The sequence below is a fragment of the Opisthorchis viverrini genome, assembly GCF_000715545.1.
Source record: "Opisthorchis viverrini unplaced genomic scaffold opera_v5_392, whole genome shotgun sequence".
In the NCBI taxonomy this organism is placed as follows: Eukaryota; Metazoa; Platyhelminthes; class Trematoda; order Opisthorchiida; family Opisthorchiidae; genus Opisthorchis; species Opisthorchis viverrini.
Genome location: NW_008752052.1, coordinates 227,289 through 245,235, shown reverse-complemented (window position 1 = coordinate 245,235; position 17,947 = coordinate 227,289). Strand labels below are relative to the sequence as shown.

The 17,947-nt window shown below is 46.8% G+C and overlaps 2 protein-coding genes across 2 annotated transcripts in view; both read right to left on the bottom strand.

Moving 5' to 3' along the window:
- Window positions 1-4,046, bottom strand: part of T265_10674 (hypothetical protein) — a gene marked incomplete at both ends in the record, with an annotated part of 16,224 nt that extends 12,178 nt beyond the window's left edge. The window contains 3 exons of the mRNA XM_009177127.1: window positions 1,296-1,458; window positions 1,670-1,751; window positions 3,975-4,046. Coding sequence (XP_009175391.1) covers window positions 1,296-1,458; window positions 1,670-1,751; window positions 3,975-4,046 — 317 coding nt within the window. The remainder of the gene's footprint in view (window positions 1-1,295; window positions 1,459-1,669; window positions 1,752-3,974) is intronic.
- Window positions 4,047-8,054: 4,008 nt separating this feature from the next.
- Window positions 8,055-17,947, bottom strand: part of T265_10673 (hypothetical protein) — a gene marked incomplete at both ends in the record, with an annotated part of 12,336 nt that continues 2,443 nt past the window's right edge. Inside the window, one exon of the mRNA XM_009177126.1 lies at window positions 8,055-8,147. Coding sequence (XP_009175390.1) covers window positions 8,055-8,147 — 93 coding nt within the window. The remainder of the gene's footprint in view (window positions 8,148-17,947) is intronic.

The window sequence follows — 17,947 nt, the reverse complement described above, 5'->3', positions numbered from 1 at the left end:
TCGTTGTTGTACGGCAGTGAAGCATCGGTGTTGAACGCTGATGTTGATGATGAAGATGATGAGGAAAACGTTTCCGATTTGAAGCTTCTCATGTATATCTCAGATTAGGTAGGTTGGTCGGCAGGTCGTATTCCATTCCAGGTATACACGGCCGTTGGTTCGTATTGACTACGTCTCAGTCGTCTTGAGGCGGATCACGAAGATTCTTCTAGGTCTGTCCAGTGAAGCCGTTGGTAAAAATTCAGTCGTCTTGAGGCGGATTACGAAGATTATTCTTCCAGGTCTGTCCAGTGAAGCCGTTGGTAAAAACCTCTGTGTTGCGACCACCTCTCGATGCAGGTCATCATCATCATCATGATCGACAGCATGATATCAGTGTCCAAAAACTGCCTTACAACCATTTGAAAGCCTTATTGTAAAGAAAGAATAAAGGTGGACAGAGAAGGGAATTAGTGCTAGCTTACTACAATCATCCTAAAGTGAAGGCATCTCTAGACACTTTCAGGCAATCTGGATAGAAACTGACATCAATTGGCATCCACAGCTTGCAGTGTCTCCAACCAGGCGCAGCGGAGATCACGCGGTAATATTTCTACTGACTGTGTAATATTCGTATAGATTCATCATCATCATCATCATGATCGACAGCATGATATCAGTGTCCAAAAACTGCCTTACAACCATTTGAAAGCCTTATTGTAAAGAAAGAATAAAGGTGGACAGAGAAGGGAATTAGTGCTAGCTTACTACAATCATCCTAAAGTGAAGGCATCTCTAGACACTCTTTTAGGCAATCTGGATAGAAACTGACATCGATTGGCATCCACAGCTTGCAGTGTCTCCAACCAGGCGCAGCGGAAATCACGCGGTCCCTATCTTGGAAGGCGAGTAGCGCCGACAGCACCCAAATGTTTCGTAATCTCCCTAACACCACTCTGCCAGGTCAAGGTCACTTTTAGTCTATAATGTCAAATTCCCGTAATTGCCCTTTCTGGGATTACCAGTTCACGCGCAACACAAGCTGAGAACTCTAGCGACCAGCAGTGATACGATTTTGAGCAACCGCCGTCCAACCAATCATCGGAGCTTCCAACTGCAGACAACCTCGCGCTTCGATCATCCGATCAAAAAGGGTCGGTTTTTTATCGGTGCTATAGTTAAGAACAAACGGCAGCTTCGAAAAGATACAGATTTACTAACCCCAAGTCCTGCGGATTCAGTCAGAAGCGAGGATATCTGAACGTCTACTGAAGCATGCGAAAACGGACGCGAACAATGCGGTTTGTGTAATCTACTGAAAACCCATGGTTTCCTCACAATCGGGGATTTCTTCGGAGTAAATCGATTCTTCTTTCATTCGATTCCTTGGAGCACCACTTTTATGGAATAAGTCTTTGTGTTTAATGTAGGGGTAGTCGGAGTACACTCGTCTATTGTTGGGGCGTTTCGCCTCCGGAACTGAAAAAAGAAACACAATGCCACTGGGATACAACATCATTTACTGCACCCCTCAAGTTTACTGTGACCATTTTTGACTAATACTGTCTGTCCAGTTCTCTGACCATTGGCAGAGATATTCGCCACACCGGTGTTGTACCCCCTACTACTATATCGAAGAGAATGTAGTTGTTTACCGATCGATATTTCATGTATCTTCTTGTCGTCGTACCTGCTTCAGCCAATGGCGACGCGATTTGTGTGTCCATTAGGATTGGTCCCTCAGTGATTAGGATCTCTCTCTCTCCCTCGCTCTGCAAAGAAAAAGTTTAATTCAGATCCTCTCCAACTGCGGATGCTATGTCGTACCCGGAAGAACGGGTTTGAAGGAGACGAACAACTTGGGAAAGCGTTGTGGATAACTGGCCGCTGGTTTGATTGCAAACGTTTCATCACCCACCAATCGAGGTGGCATCATCAGCGAGTTGCTAGGGAGCGTAGCGATGGGTTGGTCAATTCATTCATCCACTCCCGATCCCACTGCTATCTCTGTAAGGCTTGTTTTGGTTGTGAACCGAAATATCTTTCTCTTCCTTCTCATTTTCGCCCTTCTTTCGATTGATCTGTTTGCTTGAAGGAGCCTTTTCTGACCGGTTTCTTGATACTCTTCGGGTTTCTGAATTTCTTTGAACTTTTGATCTCCAGTGTCGGCTGACCTCTGTTGTGAGTAGTGGCGTATTGTGTAGGTGAGGACAAAATATTTCGAAGGATGTCGTGTTAACAATGGGCGAGATGGACCAAGTGGTTAGAGCGTGAATTTGCTGACCGGAAGGTCTGTGGTTCGAACCCGACCTCTATCTCTCGACTTCCTCTGTCTAGGCTTGGCAGTATCCCAGCCCTCGTGCCTTTTTCGGGTGGCATGGCAGCTAGGCACCGAAAGGATGCTACATCTGAACAGCTGTTAACAGTCCTGATCACGTGCCACCTCATTTTTCCCACCGGTACCTCCGAACAAACTGTTTCGCAGTTGAACTTTCCAGATAACTCTCCTGCTGTCAACCTTATAGATTGTTTCTAGCAATCTGTTGGACCATGTTGAGTTACGGCAAAACCCCAGAAGCCAAATCGTTCAAATGGAGGTTTATTTACAAACGCGATGCTATAAATACAATAAGAAAATAGTGAAACTTTACAAACCTCAAATCGTGGAACTATGCCGGCTTCTATAGACCGGTTTAGAAACTGCTAACTCCTAACGGATCCCAAAGTTCACACCGATTTAAGGCCACGTGTTTACAAGATAGCGAAATCAGGTGTGAACTTAAACAACACGTCCGATGAAAAAAATCTTTCAGCTGTAGCACCCTTTCGGTGCCTAGCTGCCATGCTACCCGAAGGAAGCACGAGAGCTGGGATACTGCCAGGTTGCCCAAGCCTAGACAGGGGAAGTCGAGAGGCAGAGGTCGGGTTCGAACCACGGACCTTCCGGTCAGTAAATGTGGTATAGGCGCAAAACCAAAGTAACGAAAATGGGGAATCGCGTTGTACAGCATGAAACTAGAAGGAAGAAATAAACAAACCTAGGGCTTGCCAGTTAACCTTAGTTGGCCCCATCTGTCCGTAGTTGTGTTTGAACGGCATTTTCCTTTATTCGTGTGCACGTTCAGAACCATACCAATCGAACTATACGAGTCCCTGCCACATACGTGTCTTTTCGTTACAGCTGTTCTGTTGGAGATCGTTTCCTCCTTGTCTCCGAGGATCCGAATACCGACTGGGTGTTCGCTACCTCATTGAAAACACGACATTCCGGTTACTTGCCAAAATGCTGCGTTGAGGTGGGTGAAATCGTCCAGTATTGCTCTGGTGTTGTTTATGCTTGCCACAGCTTAGCCAAACTGCATTCAACTCATTGTGTTTGCCTGCCCGATTCATCTGTCTCTTTTTCTGCCTGCTTTCAAAATCTGTCGTTCGGTCTATATGGCATTCCAACGGTAACCACAGACTAGAGGTTTATCGAAATGAAAGTACTATTGACTGCTAGTAAGAGGGGTTCAGTCATCTTCATGGGGAGTTATAGAATCCAACCGGAGAAGCAGGATATCTTACGGCGGGTGATGACCTTGCTGCAGTTTATGTCTGATTCTAAATTTATATGTGTACGATATCGTCCTTCCACATTTTGTCTAGCTTACTCGTCTTACATCTGTAGCCTCATCGTACACATTTCTCTAGTCGCACGGTGTTTACTCTTGTTCTTGACCTACAAGGGTAGTGCGGAAACTGTTTCTAAAACTCTAGCGAGTCATTGTGTGACCCGTTCCCAATACACCGTCTGGAAGATGTTTGTCCACTCAGTTTAACAAAAAAAATCGTTCAGCTGCCACGCCCTTTCAGTGCCTAGCTGCCATGTCACCCGAAGGAAGTACGAGGGCTGGGATACTGCCAGTTTGCCTAAGCCTAGACAGGAGAATCGAGAGGCAGAGGTGGGATTCGAACCACGGACCTTCCGGTCAGTAAATCCGCGCTCCAACCACCATCTCGCCCTCCGACACAACACGTGAAGATTTGTCTGGACTATCGATTGGGTGATTTCTTCCAACTTCCATTTCGTAAGCATCGGTGCAGTCGTAAGATTTCTCATCCTAACGTAGTCCATATGCAACCTTTTGGGAGAGCCTGCTGACCAGGGCAGGACTTGAGTGCCCAGACAGAGACAAAAGTAATCGAAGGGTCAGGATGACTCAGTAAACTTATCTTTCTGGATTACAAAATTCTGCTAGAAGCTCCTCATCGTCTCGAACTTGCGCTCATGGTTAACGAGACAGTAGATGCCGTTGTCGAATCAGCAGCCTCCTCAATGTTTAAGAAAGGCAATCTGTTGCGATTCTTTGACGTTACCACTCTCCATAGGCGGGCCACTGGAACAAGCCATATACCACGTCGATTAGACCAGCTGGCAGCAGTCCTGGAGAAGGTGCGCCCTGGTTGCTGAGAGTGTCGACGAGCCAGAATAAGGTGTTACTGCTTCAGTGATTCCGTCCTCCTCATGGATAGCTACAGGAGGCGTTCTGGTTTGATTTTAACCCTGATATCCCTGTTGACCCCGTTTGGGCCTTTCTCATCCCTCCTGCCAACCAGCACCCGAAATACACCACTGTTGAGTGCTAGAGATCTCCATCTGATTGTGGAAGCTCTTCAAGCTGTTAGTACTGGTGAAAGGAGGAAGACCTTCGCTGCAAAGTTATTTATTAGAAAATGCCAACTGATCAGTTACAGACTATTGGGCAGGGAAGCAAAGTCCTCATATGCATCTTGTTTACAAAAACTGAATATCCATATTCTCCTTGAACGCGTCTTTCTGAACTTTACTAGATATTCATTGACTGTTGCTCAAATCTAAGCAAATGCTACAAAGCGACTCCACAAATTCCGCAACAGAGAGACGCGAAGCGGATTTACGAGAAAACATACTACTCGCATGCCTCCCCCATCAGTAGTGTTACCATTACACTGGTACACTACATAGTGTTACTTATCAAGTGTCCGGAACTGCGCTCATCCGGGCGTCGTATAGATTGGACGACCGCATGACGGACCAATTGCGGACAACACGACGGCCCACTGTAACTAGTCAGATTCTCGACCAATCGTAAGCCGTTCTACTTCGGTGCTTCGCGACCACTCATGAATACCGACCTCACCTACCAGAAAATTATGTGATTTGTCACCAAAGTTTTAGCTTTGTCCCCTTTTCCTGCTGTGTTCTTTGTTGAACTATAACCCCTGTGTTGTAGCACCGTGGTGGGTGACACAATCAAGCCAAGGCTTTTTAAGACGTTGATGCGACAGCCAATCGCAGTATCACAATCTTTTCGGCTCTACACTTGCCACTGTTTTGCTTTTCCATCGGTATCATGCTTTCTTGTGAAAAGCTCTTGATGTACGACGAAATTGTGTGGCTCGCAGACTGAGACTGATATCTGAATGCTCAAATCTCTAGCCTAGTTCCGCTTAGAATTTCGGCTATTGACGTCGCTGTGACTAGTCCTCATCAGCCTTCACTAATCCTTTCCAGAAAGAATACCCAGAGCTGATCGAACGTTTGGAATTCTTCCACCCGGATACTACTTCTGCCCAACTGAAGGATTTGTTGAAGAAAGGTAAGTGTGGTCACCTGATTCACGCATCATGCCAGCATCCCTTTAGAGGTTTTGTACAGTTAGTATAACCGTTTTATCTAGATCCAACTCTGGGTGTTTATTAGTAACACACGTCGAACAAGAAACCACAAATGACTTGGGCATGCATTGCACGAATTTCAATGGTTGATCGGGCGGGTGTCTAGACGCCGCTGCATTTCTATCTGTGTCCGTTACATACTTCGATGTGATACCTCGTTTCTTTTGACCTGTTCCTCTTCTCAGCTGGCGCCTATAGCTACTTACTACGCCCCTGTGCATCTCGCGTTGGACTATACACTCTGCTTCTTTACGATGGAGCTCGGGTACGCAAATATCGTCTTGAGCTGGTCGTTCAATCCGAGGAGTGCACACCGCACCACTTACAACCCAACGGCCAGCGTCCTGATTCGGCGGGCGACGGGGTGCACCGACGCAGTAGCGAACCTGCCGGTCGGTCCGTGTACACACCTGATGGTGAAACGCATACCGCCATTCAAATGGACGATGTAGCCCTAGAGGTTCCTCGGCGCCGATCTGATGGGATAGTGGCTGCCACGGGACGAGACACGTCTGATCCTGTCAACGTACCTGTTGCCAACGCTCCAGATGTGCCTACCGCTAACGACTTATATCGTGAACCTATCGCAGCTGGAGATCTAATGGCTCTTCCACGCTACCGTGCCACCACCGTGGTAGTCTATAATGGTTTCACCTTCCCCAGTGTTGAAGCGGTAGTCGCCGCAATTGAGGCCCATCCAGGTCCGTGGCATCCGGATGTCTCATCGGTCACAGCTCACACTAACGGGGACACGCCTGACATTGCAACAAGGTCTTGTGAAGCGGATGGTGAGGTGGGCAAACATTTGGCCGGTGACGGTACTGCCCCGCACGTTTTCAAACCCGTTCACAGGGAACAGAAGGTGAGTATCTATCAGTTATTGACCAGCTGTTTGTGATGATAATGGTTTTTGCAAGCAGCTGCAATTGTTCGTTTCTTTTTCTTTCTAAAAGCCACAAATGAATCCTCCGTCGTCAGCGATTTACATGGCGTTGCGTTACACTCGTCAACCGGCGCAGCTTGCTGTGCTCGAAATCCACGGAGAAATGTCAATGAGTGAGTATCATCTGGAAGCCCGTCTGGTTTTAGTCTATATAACTTTTTGTCTTTCTTTTTTCGCTTGGCGCAATCCGTTTTCCCGCATTCCCAATTGTATTGACTATCCCCCTTCACCGCGAATTCCTAGAGTTTTAACCAGACCGTATCTTCAAGTGACGCGCCATACCAGGACGTCGAGGAAGGCGAAACAAAGTCCCAGCTACGGCACTATTGATATAAAACATAAATTCACAGAATATGCAAACCTCGTCCACAATAAATGGTCTGCTTGGAGTATAAAGTTACAAACCAAACCAACAAAACAGACTGACACTTGAGACAGCCACCAAACGACTGGATGACATCAAGACGATAGCTGGAACAAACAAACGCCAATTCATGTGCACCCACGAAACATGAAGGTGGGACGGGCGTCACAAATAGGGACAAAAGAAACGTGGGGAATTTAGAAAAATTTCGGAACAATGGACGATACACTGCCCGCCAAATTCTCCTCGTCAACTCAGTGGATGTCCTGGGTATCATACTCCACTTATACTCAGCTTTTTTTTATGGCACTCTATCAGCCACTGACACGAATGGTCCGAGTTCACTCATGCCACAAGCAACGTCTTCGATACAGTACAAGCTCAATCGCGTCCCTCTCTCTTGAGAACGCCGCTCATCGTTCTAAAATGCAAAAAAAAATCGCTCAGCTGTAGCGCTCGTTCGATGCTTAGCTAGCGTGCAACAAAAAAGGAAATAAAGGGCTGGGATACTGCCAGGTTTCCCGAGCCTAGAAAGGGGCAGTCGAGGTGCTGAGGTTGGGTTCGAACCACGAACTTTCCGGTCAGTCAATTCGCGTTCTAACCACTGAGCTCTTCCGAGTTCTGATGAGTTTCCTTGTGGGCATTTATTGACCAGACCCAACACCTGCGGACGTCGAGGTTGTATCGTAGGTTCGATTCGTGACCTCCGTTTCGCGTAAATTGTCGTGTAGGCGTCATTGGCATCTTACCACGGCCGCTCGCCTTCCCGAGTGGTTTGAATGGTGTTCCACTGTGTTAGGCAGGATTCCACACGGATCCCGCTATACCGCACGCCTTCAGGCGCTGCTACGGCCGATAAGCCTAGCCCGCACGAGAATTCGGGACACTTGCCGGTTCGGCATCATGACGAGATCTGGTTGGTCGAGAATCTTGGTCCAACAGCCAATCATGGCCAAATGCCGGTTGCCACTGACGCATCGAGAACGCGTCAGAAATTCCAGAAAGTTATAACCGCCTACGCTATATATACGAAGCGCTGTACAACTGTTCCTGACTTCGTTTTAGGCGTCAATAGATCTTGTGCACCTTTGGTAGTTGTTTTGACGTGAACGCTAGCTTGGGAAGCTCAGACCGAGAACTAAGTTGAGGAAAATACCGTTGCTACACACTGTGTACTGAGTGTGAATCCCATGCAGGTATGTGTGGCGAGAGCGTCTGGCGCCACAGTAAAAGAGTTCCAAGCAGTTCTAGACTCGTCAAATTGATGATCTCAATAATTGTCGCCAATCGATTTACAAAGGTATTACTCTCCGGGCTCTTCGCTTTGTGCGGCCTATCCTAACTGAAACACGGGCGTGTTTCATACAGGAAGTTGACTATCGATATAAAGCGGGTGTTCGCACCACTCAAAAAGAACGCTTTAACCTCTCCACATGCCATTCGTGTGTGAGATCGCAGAAGTTTTCCGATTGCTGTTCTTTGCTCTCTCCTGGTCTATGGACCACTTGCTTATTTTCCGCAGCCTGTGGGGGAGAAATGGGCTCGTGGTGACTCAGTGGTTAAGACATGACCTGAAGGTCTGTGGTTCGAACCCGACCCCTGCTCATATCTGGGCTTGGGCAACCTGGCAGTATCTCGGCCCTCGTGTTTCTTCCGGGTGAAATGACAGCTGGTCCATTTATGGGGAAGGAAAACTGTCGGTTAAAATCCAGACGATAGGTAGACAGTTGCTGCGTGGGCTGCGCTGATCTTTATATGAAGGTCGTTTGTGGCATCTAAATCTATTCAGCCTGAGTCCCCGGCGTCACCATAGGAACGGCATGCATTGGTGCCAGATTCCTTAACGAGATTAGAGATGAGGAGCCAACAGTTCTCAGGTAGAGGTCACCAGGGGTTATGGGCATGAGCCGTTCAAGCTGTGCTGTTTTTCAGAGTGGCCACTCTTTGCAATGCTGTCGCGGACGCTTACCCTGAAAAGGAATTTAAGAAGTGGCCAAAAGACTTCTCAGCAGTACGTATTGGTGTACGATGCCCTCATCGCAGTCGTGTCGGACTGCGACTGAGGCCCGTACAGGAATCATCCCTATTGCTATCCGCAACTAAGAGCAATCTTTTAAGGCCTTCTTTTGAATCCCGCAAAGAAAATTCATTGCCCCGAAGAGCAATAAGTGCAACAGTACTAACGATCACTCCGAAGAAAGGCCATCCTTCAGTGATTGGTCGAATGCTCATGTTCCTCGCGCTATTCTCTTTTTTTTGTGTGTGGGGAGGTGGATTACTGCCCTTTTTCATACTTTACTTGGTATATTTTTTGTATACGGACCCTGGGTGGTTGTGGCATCTTTTTGTCGTGCGACTGTCTCCGTTCAACACACGTGTTAGCTGTTTTCTCACTTTCTGTCCTCAAACGAGGTTGTGCCATTTTTCACGGTTGTCATTTCTTTGTTCAGTGTGACAAGTCTGTCGTTTTTGTGGGCAGTGAACGTGCTCTCGACTGTGAATAACTTGGCGCCCAACCGTTTCAACTTTTTCCATTGTTTCTCTGACGTGTAGGGAAGTGAGTTTTCTCCTCGGTTAGTCTCAGAAACACACAAGACCACGTTTCTAGGCAACCATGCAACCTCAGACCAAGTTCTGGGACTTTTATTTTGTGTGTGTGTGTGTGTGTGTATCGGAGGGGCGATCCCTAGACCGCATACTTTTTTTGCCTCGGTTACTTCGGCCTCTTTATTTCCCCTGTCGTTGTAGTGACAACCCAGCGAAAGAAATGGAAGCCCTATTACGCGCAACTTGATCGCAGACAGGGGATCTTGACTCTTTGGGGCGGTGAGAAGCGCAAGACGGAGCGGTTCAACCTTGCCGACTGTGACTTTTTCCCCGTCCATCCTCTGATGTACGAGTAAGTTGTCTTCGATTTTGCACATCACGTGGATGGGGGCTGGTTTCTTTTTGCCTTTGTTTCTCCCCTTGGTTGCTTTTTCAACCGCTGTCCGGTTCCCGTTGTGTATGCTCAAAGGTGCTGCCCATCTCAAGCCAGTTGGCGGAAAAAGGAGAAATCCCGCTCACATCGCATAACGTTAGACGTGTATCATGTGTAGCCCATGGCCGAGAAAGTGAAAAAAACGATATAGATTCGCAATAAGCGCACGGCTGATAATTCCTATTAAGGATGAAACAGTGCTTCGCAGATTTTCAGAATAGATTGGCTTCACCCACACGACGGAGTGTTTGCCGCGAATTCCGAATCTCTTCACACCACTAATAAACAATGAGCAGCTCAGATGTAAGACCAATTTTCATAGGACGAATTAAACCGGCCGGAGGAGCCAGTCGACACGTGATCACGTGATGCGGTGTGCGAGATGGCCCAAGTGGTTGGAGCGCGAATTTACTGCCCGGAAGGTCCGTGGTTCGAACCCAACTTCTTCCTCTCGACTTCCTCGGCCTAGGCTTGGGCAAACTGGCAGTATTTCAGCCCTCATGCTTCCTTCGGGTGGCATGGCAGTTAGCCACCGAAGGGATGCTACAGCTGAACGATTTATTTTAATTGTGCTATATCGTGTCCAAGTATGTTTAGGTACTCGTTGCCACGTAGTTTTAATTTGGGGGCTGTAGAGTCTCGCTTTCGTATCTCTTGGAGTTCTTTGCGATGCACACCGGTGATCGTGTACACTTAAATGATATAGATTTACGTTACCTTTAGGATGGACGGCCTTGAAATGTTGGTTCAGGGTTTACGGCAGAGATATCTCCCAATGATCCTTCAAAGACCTTAATGATCTTTTAAAGGCCCTTTTCAAAGGTTAGGGAAGTGGTATTGCTGTTCCTTCCCACGGGATCGCCTTTGCAGTAAAATGTGCCCAGGATTTGCCATTCTTTCGTACCTCTGAAAATCCAGAATGGGGGAACTTGGATTTGTTGGTCGACTTACTTAGCTTGGCAGTTTCCTGAGCCGTGGGTGTACTATAACAGATAAAATCGATAGGAGAATCGTCAAGACGTGAGCAGCGTTCGCCAGCGAAGGCCACCTGTTTCTCTATAGCGTAGGAGCAGTTAGCTGACTGCAGCCACTAATGAAGGAATCGATGCGTGACTTTGTTCTTGTTAAGGGGTAAGAATTGTTGCGCAACAGATTAAACGTATCAAGTTGAGGCGGTTGGGACGTGTACCACGCATTACCACCCATGATCCACCCAAGGCGTTTTTTGTTTCAAGCTGTTGTTGACGAAAAACTTGCGGGGGGCTCTGGTCTTCCTGTTTGAACGGGGCTGGATACCCTGCTGAACACAGCACGCAATCGATCTCAATGGCGCGCATACCTATTGTCTCGTAGTCAGATTGTCCAACTGAAGTGTACTCGTCACTGTGCCCCCCCTTTGGGCTTATGTCACGTAGGTTTCGCAATGAACGGTGTGTTGGTAGCCTCTACTGTGCAAATTTCTTCATCTTAATGTCCTCTAAATGCGTAGGCACTTGGTCGTTTTCCCCACGGGCGTAGGACTTTGCCCATCTCTTTTTTCACTCTTTGCTGAGTCTTTAATTCCACATGTCTGTATGGCACTTGAGTGCCGATGTATTGGTATCACTGCTTGCATTGACAGTGACGGAACAACCTCTCTTCAGGAAGTAGGAGTGGCCTACCATTGAAGAAGTTCCTTGTGACTGCAGAGGCATTTGGATGGCGCAAACACTTTGCAGTACGGCTCATCTCTAACTTCAATGCTATCGCAGTTTGTGCATATTGCAATCACTTACTCTTTGCACTTCGCAGGTAACGTTTTTGGCTTTGTTTTGTTTTACCCTACTTACGGCTTCTTCCTGTGATCAACTTGTATAAGGGTGACAAATGTGTTCAGCAAAGCGCCGTGACGTTCCACGCTTCATAGGTTGCTTCGGTTTGGTCACGTACCAGTGGACAGTCCCTTTTGCCAAGCCATATGCATATTTTAAGCGGCCCACGGAAGACATATTGTTCAGTACGTGGAATCCGTAACCAACAGGCAGATCGGTCCTCAATCACCCGACTTGGCACTGACAATGTCTCTTCGATTGCTAATGAGACGTAGCCAAGCTCGGCGAACAGATCAACAACGAAGTTACGGTTTCCTTGGATAGAGAACCCGATTTGATATGCCAACGTACATGGCCCACTCTAAAAAATACGAATCATGCACCGTGACCGCCTTACCACTCACAGTTAGGCGCTGCTACGGCCAAGAAGCCAATCCCGCACGCGATTGGCCAGACGATCGGACCGCTTGCCGGTCCAGCATTAAGTCGAGCTCTGATTGGCCGAAATTTGTGCTCCAATAGTCGATCATGATTCAGTATCCGCCAAATGCAGGTTGCCAAAGCCACATCCGTCGGAATTTCCAGAATTTTGTCCACGTGTTGTACATGTCTTTGACCAGATGTTTGGCGTTGATATAATTTGTTCACCCTTGATGGCTCTTTTAATAAGAACGCTAACCGAGAACTAAACTGAGTAGCTTAATTACACCCAGTAATTTCGGGACACTCACCGCAACCCCTTTCAGAACAAGTACGAAAATATCACATAAAGTGGCAAAGATTCCCCGTTTAAAGGTGTCGCAACTTCTTAAACGGTAGTTTTCCTTCCTAGGGACGGTCATGTGACAACTTTTCTCGAGCCAGGGATATAAATGTGCAGGGAATGAATGAATTGTTTTTTCGGTTTGTACCCCTTAGTTCTATCTTCCGCGCGTTTGTGAGATGGTTCAGTTGTTGGAGCCCGGATTTACTGACTGGAAGTTCCGTGGTTCGAACCCGACCTCTGGCTCTCGATTTATCCTGTCTAGGCTTGGGCAACCCGGTAGTAACCCAGCCCTCGTACTTCCCTCGGGTGGCATGGCAGCTAGGCACCGAAAGGATGCTATAGCTGAACGAATTTATGCCAGAAGGAAAAAAGTCAAACTGCGGGAGTAAAGTTAGACCTACCAGGCTAGCCTGTCTTCGATAATTTAGTCCCAACCAATGAACATGTCGGCGTCGTTGATTATGAGTCAAGCTAGGGAGTGCTCCGATATTCGTAGCATTTGTTCCCCAAATAGTACAATGTGACCCATCGTTTTCCGGTGCCAGTTAGCCAACAACGAGTAACGAAGTGTTCGTCTGAAAAACCATTAGTGAATGGGGCAAGGATTCATCTTTTGCAACAAAGCGACGCAAACCTCGGTGCTGTTAATCATTTTATCCCTGAGTTTTGCCGTGGCCAGATTGAAGTCAGCCGTCTCTTCGGGAACACTGCCGGTTTTAGGGTAGTTATGTGCACTAGGACACACACTACTGCCACTATTTCAGTAGTTAACGGCTCAGTAGTACGGGTACTCTCCGTCTTTCGAAGCTAACCTGTGCTTGTCGACTCTTCTGTCTAGGCATGGATAGCCTGACAATATCTTGACCCTCACGCACCAAGACGATGCTACTGCTGAACGATTATTTTTTCCGATCCGAATATATTTGAAGGATCCTTTCGAAGCTTGTGCTTGTCGACTCTTCTGTCTAGGCATGGATAGCCTGACAATATCTTGACCCTCACGCACCAAGACGATGCTACTGCTGAACGATTATTTTTTCCGATCCGAATATATTTGAAGGATCCAACACAACATAGTATCAAGCATCTACACAATACCTCACTGCAGTCAGCGACAATAGGCAGCTGCAATATCCACCAGTTCAGTTACCGCGACTTTCTGGTCCACCAATCGATGATCATTTCTTATTGAGACATCTGCTTTCCTCAATCTGCTATTGGACTGGGACTTACTAAAGTCACGGTCAGTGACTTGTTTTTGCTTGCCATTGTTTGCTCTCTCTCTCTCTCTCTCTCTCTCTGCCTACTTACGACACCTTTATGCGTGCTACATGGTGCTGAGTGTACATTCCTGCCATTTCATCTCACACCAGACCCAGTGTGACGAGCACTTTGTGCCTGATGTGCGAGTATTGACTGGTTAGCACTTACTGTGCCTTGAAGAGTATTCAGCATTGTTTGTCCTTTCCTCGGTTGTTGGTTGGCGTGTTTCCATGCCAAAAATTCTTACATACGTTGGGGTTCATCTTGTCTGACTGGAACCGTTGGTGGCACGGCTTCGAATGAGACGGTTCTCCATTTTTATGTAATATTCTTTAATCCAATATCCTCCAATCAAACTCGAGAACGGCAGACCACAACGCGATACGAATCAAGGCCAGAGAGGACAAGCTACTAAAATTAGAAGGCGTTGGGATAACCAATCAACACGAAGGAACACAGGCCACAACGCGACAAAGATCACAAACGGACCAATAGATTCACTAAATTCGTTACACTTCAAGTAGCCAATCACGTCAGAAGATAACAGATAGCCTTCGACTGCTATATAAACACACGCAGGCAAGGAAGAAGTACCCACCCAACTGCGCACTGATGATGTATCCTCGTATGGTGACGAAACGTTTGCAAACCAATTGCCAAGCTCGGCGAACAGATCAACAGCCAATATTCTCCTCTAACCCTTCCACATCCATCGCTTGCACTCACTTTTTATGTCTTTGACCATGCTCCTCAAAAATAGACGATAGTATATTTCGGAACCCATATGCGGGAACCCTTTGGTGGAAATACCAACGACGTGTGCTTTTTTCGTGAGCCATGAAACGATCAATTCTTTTCGAACTGTAGCTTGGATTCAATCCGTATGAAGTTGGCTGAGTTACGGTTCTTCACAATAGATCATCCAGTATGTGTGCAGACATTTACAGCCCTAGTTTAACGCAGAAAAGCAGTCTGATATTCCATTGTTTAAATTGTCATTTAATAAATGTGTCATTTGACCCGGCTCGTACCGGTCAAACAAACCGATAAACAAAATAAACGTAAGAAAGCTGCAACATTTGTCTGATTACTCGTAATGAGTGACGGGCGACTTACTCTGTAGGCGATAACACATAAACCGAGAGAATTGCGACACACTTTTGATGAAGTTACTCCTTTGAGAACACGTGGTCTCTGATATAGAATGAATTTTCCGAACTCTGACTCTTGTCTCGATTCCATACCCATACATACCTGAACACAAAATTCACACCAACGATTTCCCCGTTTACGTGTTTGCCACTGTCAACATGAATGGAACGATGTCTCTGTCATCAAATCGCCATTGGTCAGAGGACTGTACTCGTTTTGTGCCCCTGTCACAACTGTTTAGGAACGATGCCTCGGCATCAAATCGCCATTGGTCAGAGGACTGTACTCGTTTTGTGCCCCTGTCACAACTGTTTAGGCCCATATGACTCCTTCTTACACCCCCCCCCTCCCCAAAAAAAACGCTCATTTCCGTCTCTCACAACTAATGACAAAACACAGTCATCGAGGGCTGTTAACCGTTCTTTCAAATATTCAATGTTATTGGTTGGCTTACCAGGGCCATCCTAAACTCCCACAATGGATACTGATATTAAAATTGGTGGGGAATAAACGACTTGGGATTTGCCGAATTTGATGGTCACTGGTTACGAATCGGCTAAGTTTATCGATCCCATTAATACTTTCCTCCAACCGCAATCATTCGGCTGTAATACTTGTTCGGTGCTTAGCTGCCGTGCCACGGGAAGGAAGCACGAGGGCTGGGATACTTCCAGGTCGCCCAAGCCTAGACGAACCGTAGACCTTCGTGCTCAGTGAATTCGCGCTCCAACCACTTGAGCCACCTCTCCAATCCAGCCGCCCTATCCTCAGACTGACAAGTAGTATCTGCTGGTTTCCATAATTGTTCTCTCAGTTTTGGGAATATCTGGGATGAGTAAGCGTGTCGTTTCAGCAGAAATCCGGGAGGTTAGTCTGTGTTAGACTTTTCAGTCGATCGATCCACAGAGCTAGGCAACCAACTCGTGTAAGATGTATATTTGTACCGAAATTGTTGGATGAGGTAAGTTCACTTGAGGTAAAAGAGCATCGTCATACAAACACACGTTATCCCATTCGCAACTAGCCGCGCATAATACGTTGCGGTAATGTCCTACGCCTATCTGTCCGATATTTTGTGATCTTTGACGGAACCCTATTTGTTGTTTTACCGGTTCTAAGTGACGACATACTGCGAAGAAGGAGCGGAACCATCGACTGACGAGAAACCATATCAGGATTACAGGGATAGCAAACCAGGAACGAGCTAAGCCACACGATGTGTCTGCACGCGTGTAGGCTTCAGTGAAGACAATGACTTCAGCCCACGCGTCATCCCACTACGATCGATTGAGTTTCCACTTGACTGATCGACCACCACACTAGCTGTAAGGCGCCAACAAAGTTGGACAGAAATTTCACAATTATCGGCACACTGGTTTGGTCCTGTGTGCTATCAGAATGGGCTTACACAGTAGTTGGGATATCTGGTGCGTAGCTATCCACTCCATTTGCGAATAAAGGCTTGTCCATTACAACGACTGTACAAAAAAGATACAGTTTTTCAATCTTTTTATCCCCAACCGCAAGTCCGTTTCAGCTGTGGTTGTCCCATTGTTTGCTGAGGAGATATTGTGTAACGGGAAGTCATTTTTGGTTCGTCAACGATACCATTGTGTAACACCTTCACTAGTACTAACACCTAATTTATTTACGGAATATTACTAATTTGGTTTCTTCCTGATTCCTTACTTGCCGTGCACTGTTTCATCCTCCTGTGAACTGTCTGACTGATCGTCTTCAGAATCGTGACCTGGAGAGGAGCGCCGTATAGGACAGAGTGACAAATCAATATGACTCTGTAGGTCACATCCTCGTATTCGAACGCGTTCCCTTAGTAACCGTTCCTAAATCAGGGTTGTTCGTCTACAATGTGCCATGATTGGGTAGGGTTTGTCTGTAATAAACTTTCACGGAAAATTTGTGTGGCGTTTGAAAGCGATACACGCGGTCTATCTTCGGGAACCAGCAAGTGATAGGTTCTGCTGCTCCAGTGATCTTCGGCCACATGGTGACCCTTTAATCAGTTCGATATCAGCTCGGCGATGCTCCCACGTCATCTTTTCTATTGATTCAAACGATCTCATTTCACCTTCAAGAGGATTTTCAGCAACCTTATGAGTAGTATGTTACAAAAATCAGTTTACTTCTTATTGTCCAGGATTACGGGCAATGAGATTGAGATTTAGTCAGAAAAGTTGCTAGTGTTATCAGCATGGACTACGCTCTTCGGTAGAACTAATGATTCGATCTATAACACAGCCGTGGCAGCATCCTTTGGTGTCAAGTGCAGTGGGCCATATCAGGATTGTGCAAGTTGGAGTCAAACTTGGCGTTTAAACATCCTCTAGCTAAATGACGATTGGTTGCAAAGTTAAGTATTGTTCGTTCCACCCGATGTCGCATAAGGTTGTTCCTTTTTGGGGAGTGGTAGGGCCTGCCGAACTTCTCAGGTCCGTTGTAAGCGGTTGATATCTTGTCCTTCAACAAATGACGAAATTCGCGGGCCACGGCGAAGTGATCTCTTTAGGATAGGAGATCCCCTACTCGGGGGATTACTGTATTCTCCGTGGTATCGATTTTAACAACAGATAATTGAACGGCATTGTTGGTCTCATCCCTGGTTCCCACTTTCAAGGGCTCGAAACCATATTTACTGGGCTGTTTGAATGTCACGGGAACACTTCTAACCTGTAGGAGCAATGTCCCAAGACCGTATTCTCATCGTCATCAAAAGACAGCAACATCAGTGTTGACACTGATGCTTCACCACCGTCGTTCTTTGTTTTCCAAGGAACCCCTCCATGCGCATCCATCCTGGGCACTGGATAAATAAAACGTTGGTAATGTGAGGAGATTTGAGATTTTGTGTGAAGGTTTCGTCCTGTAAGTGAAGCCAATCTATGCCGAAAAGCCGAGAAGCACTGTACAGCTGTTTCATCCTTATTGGGAATCATCAGCAGTGCGCATCTCACGAAACTCCGAAGAGTCT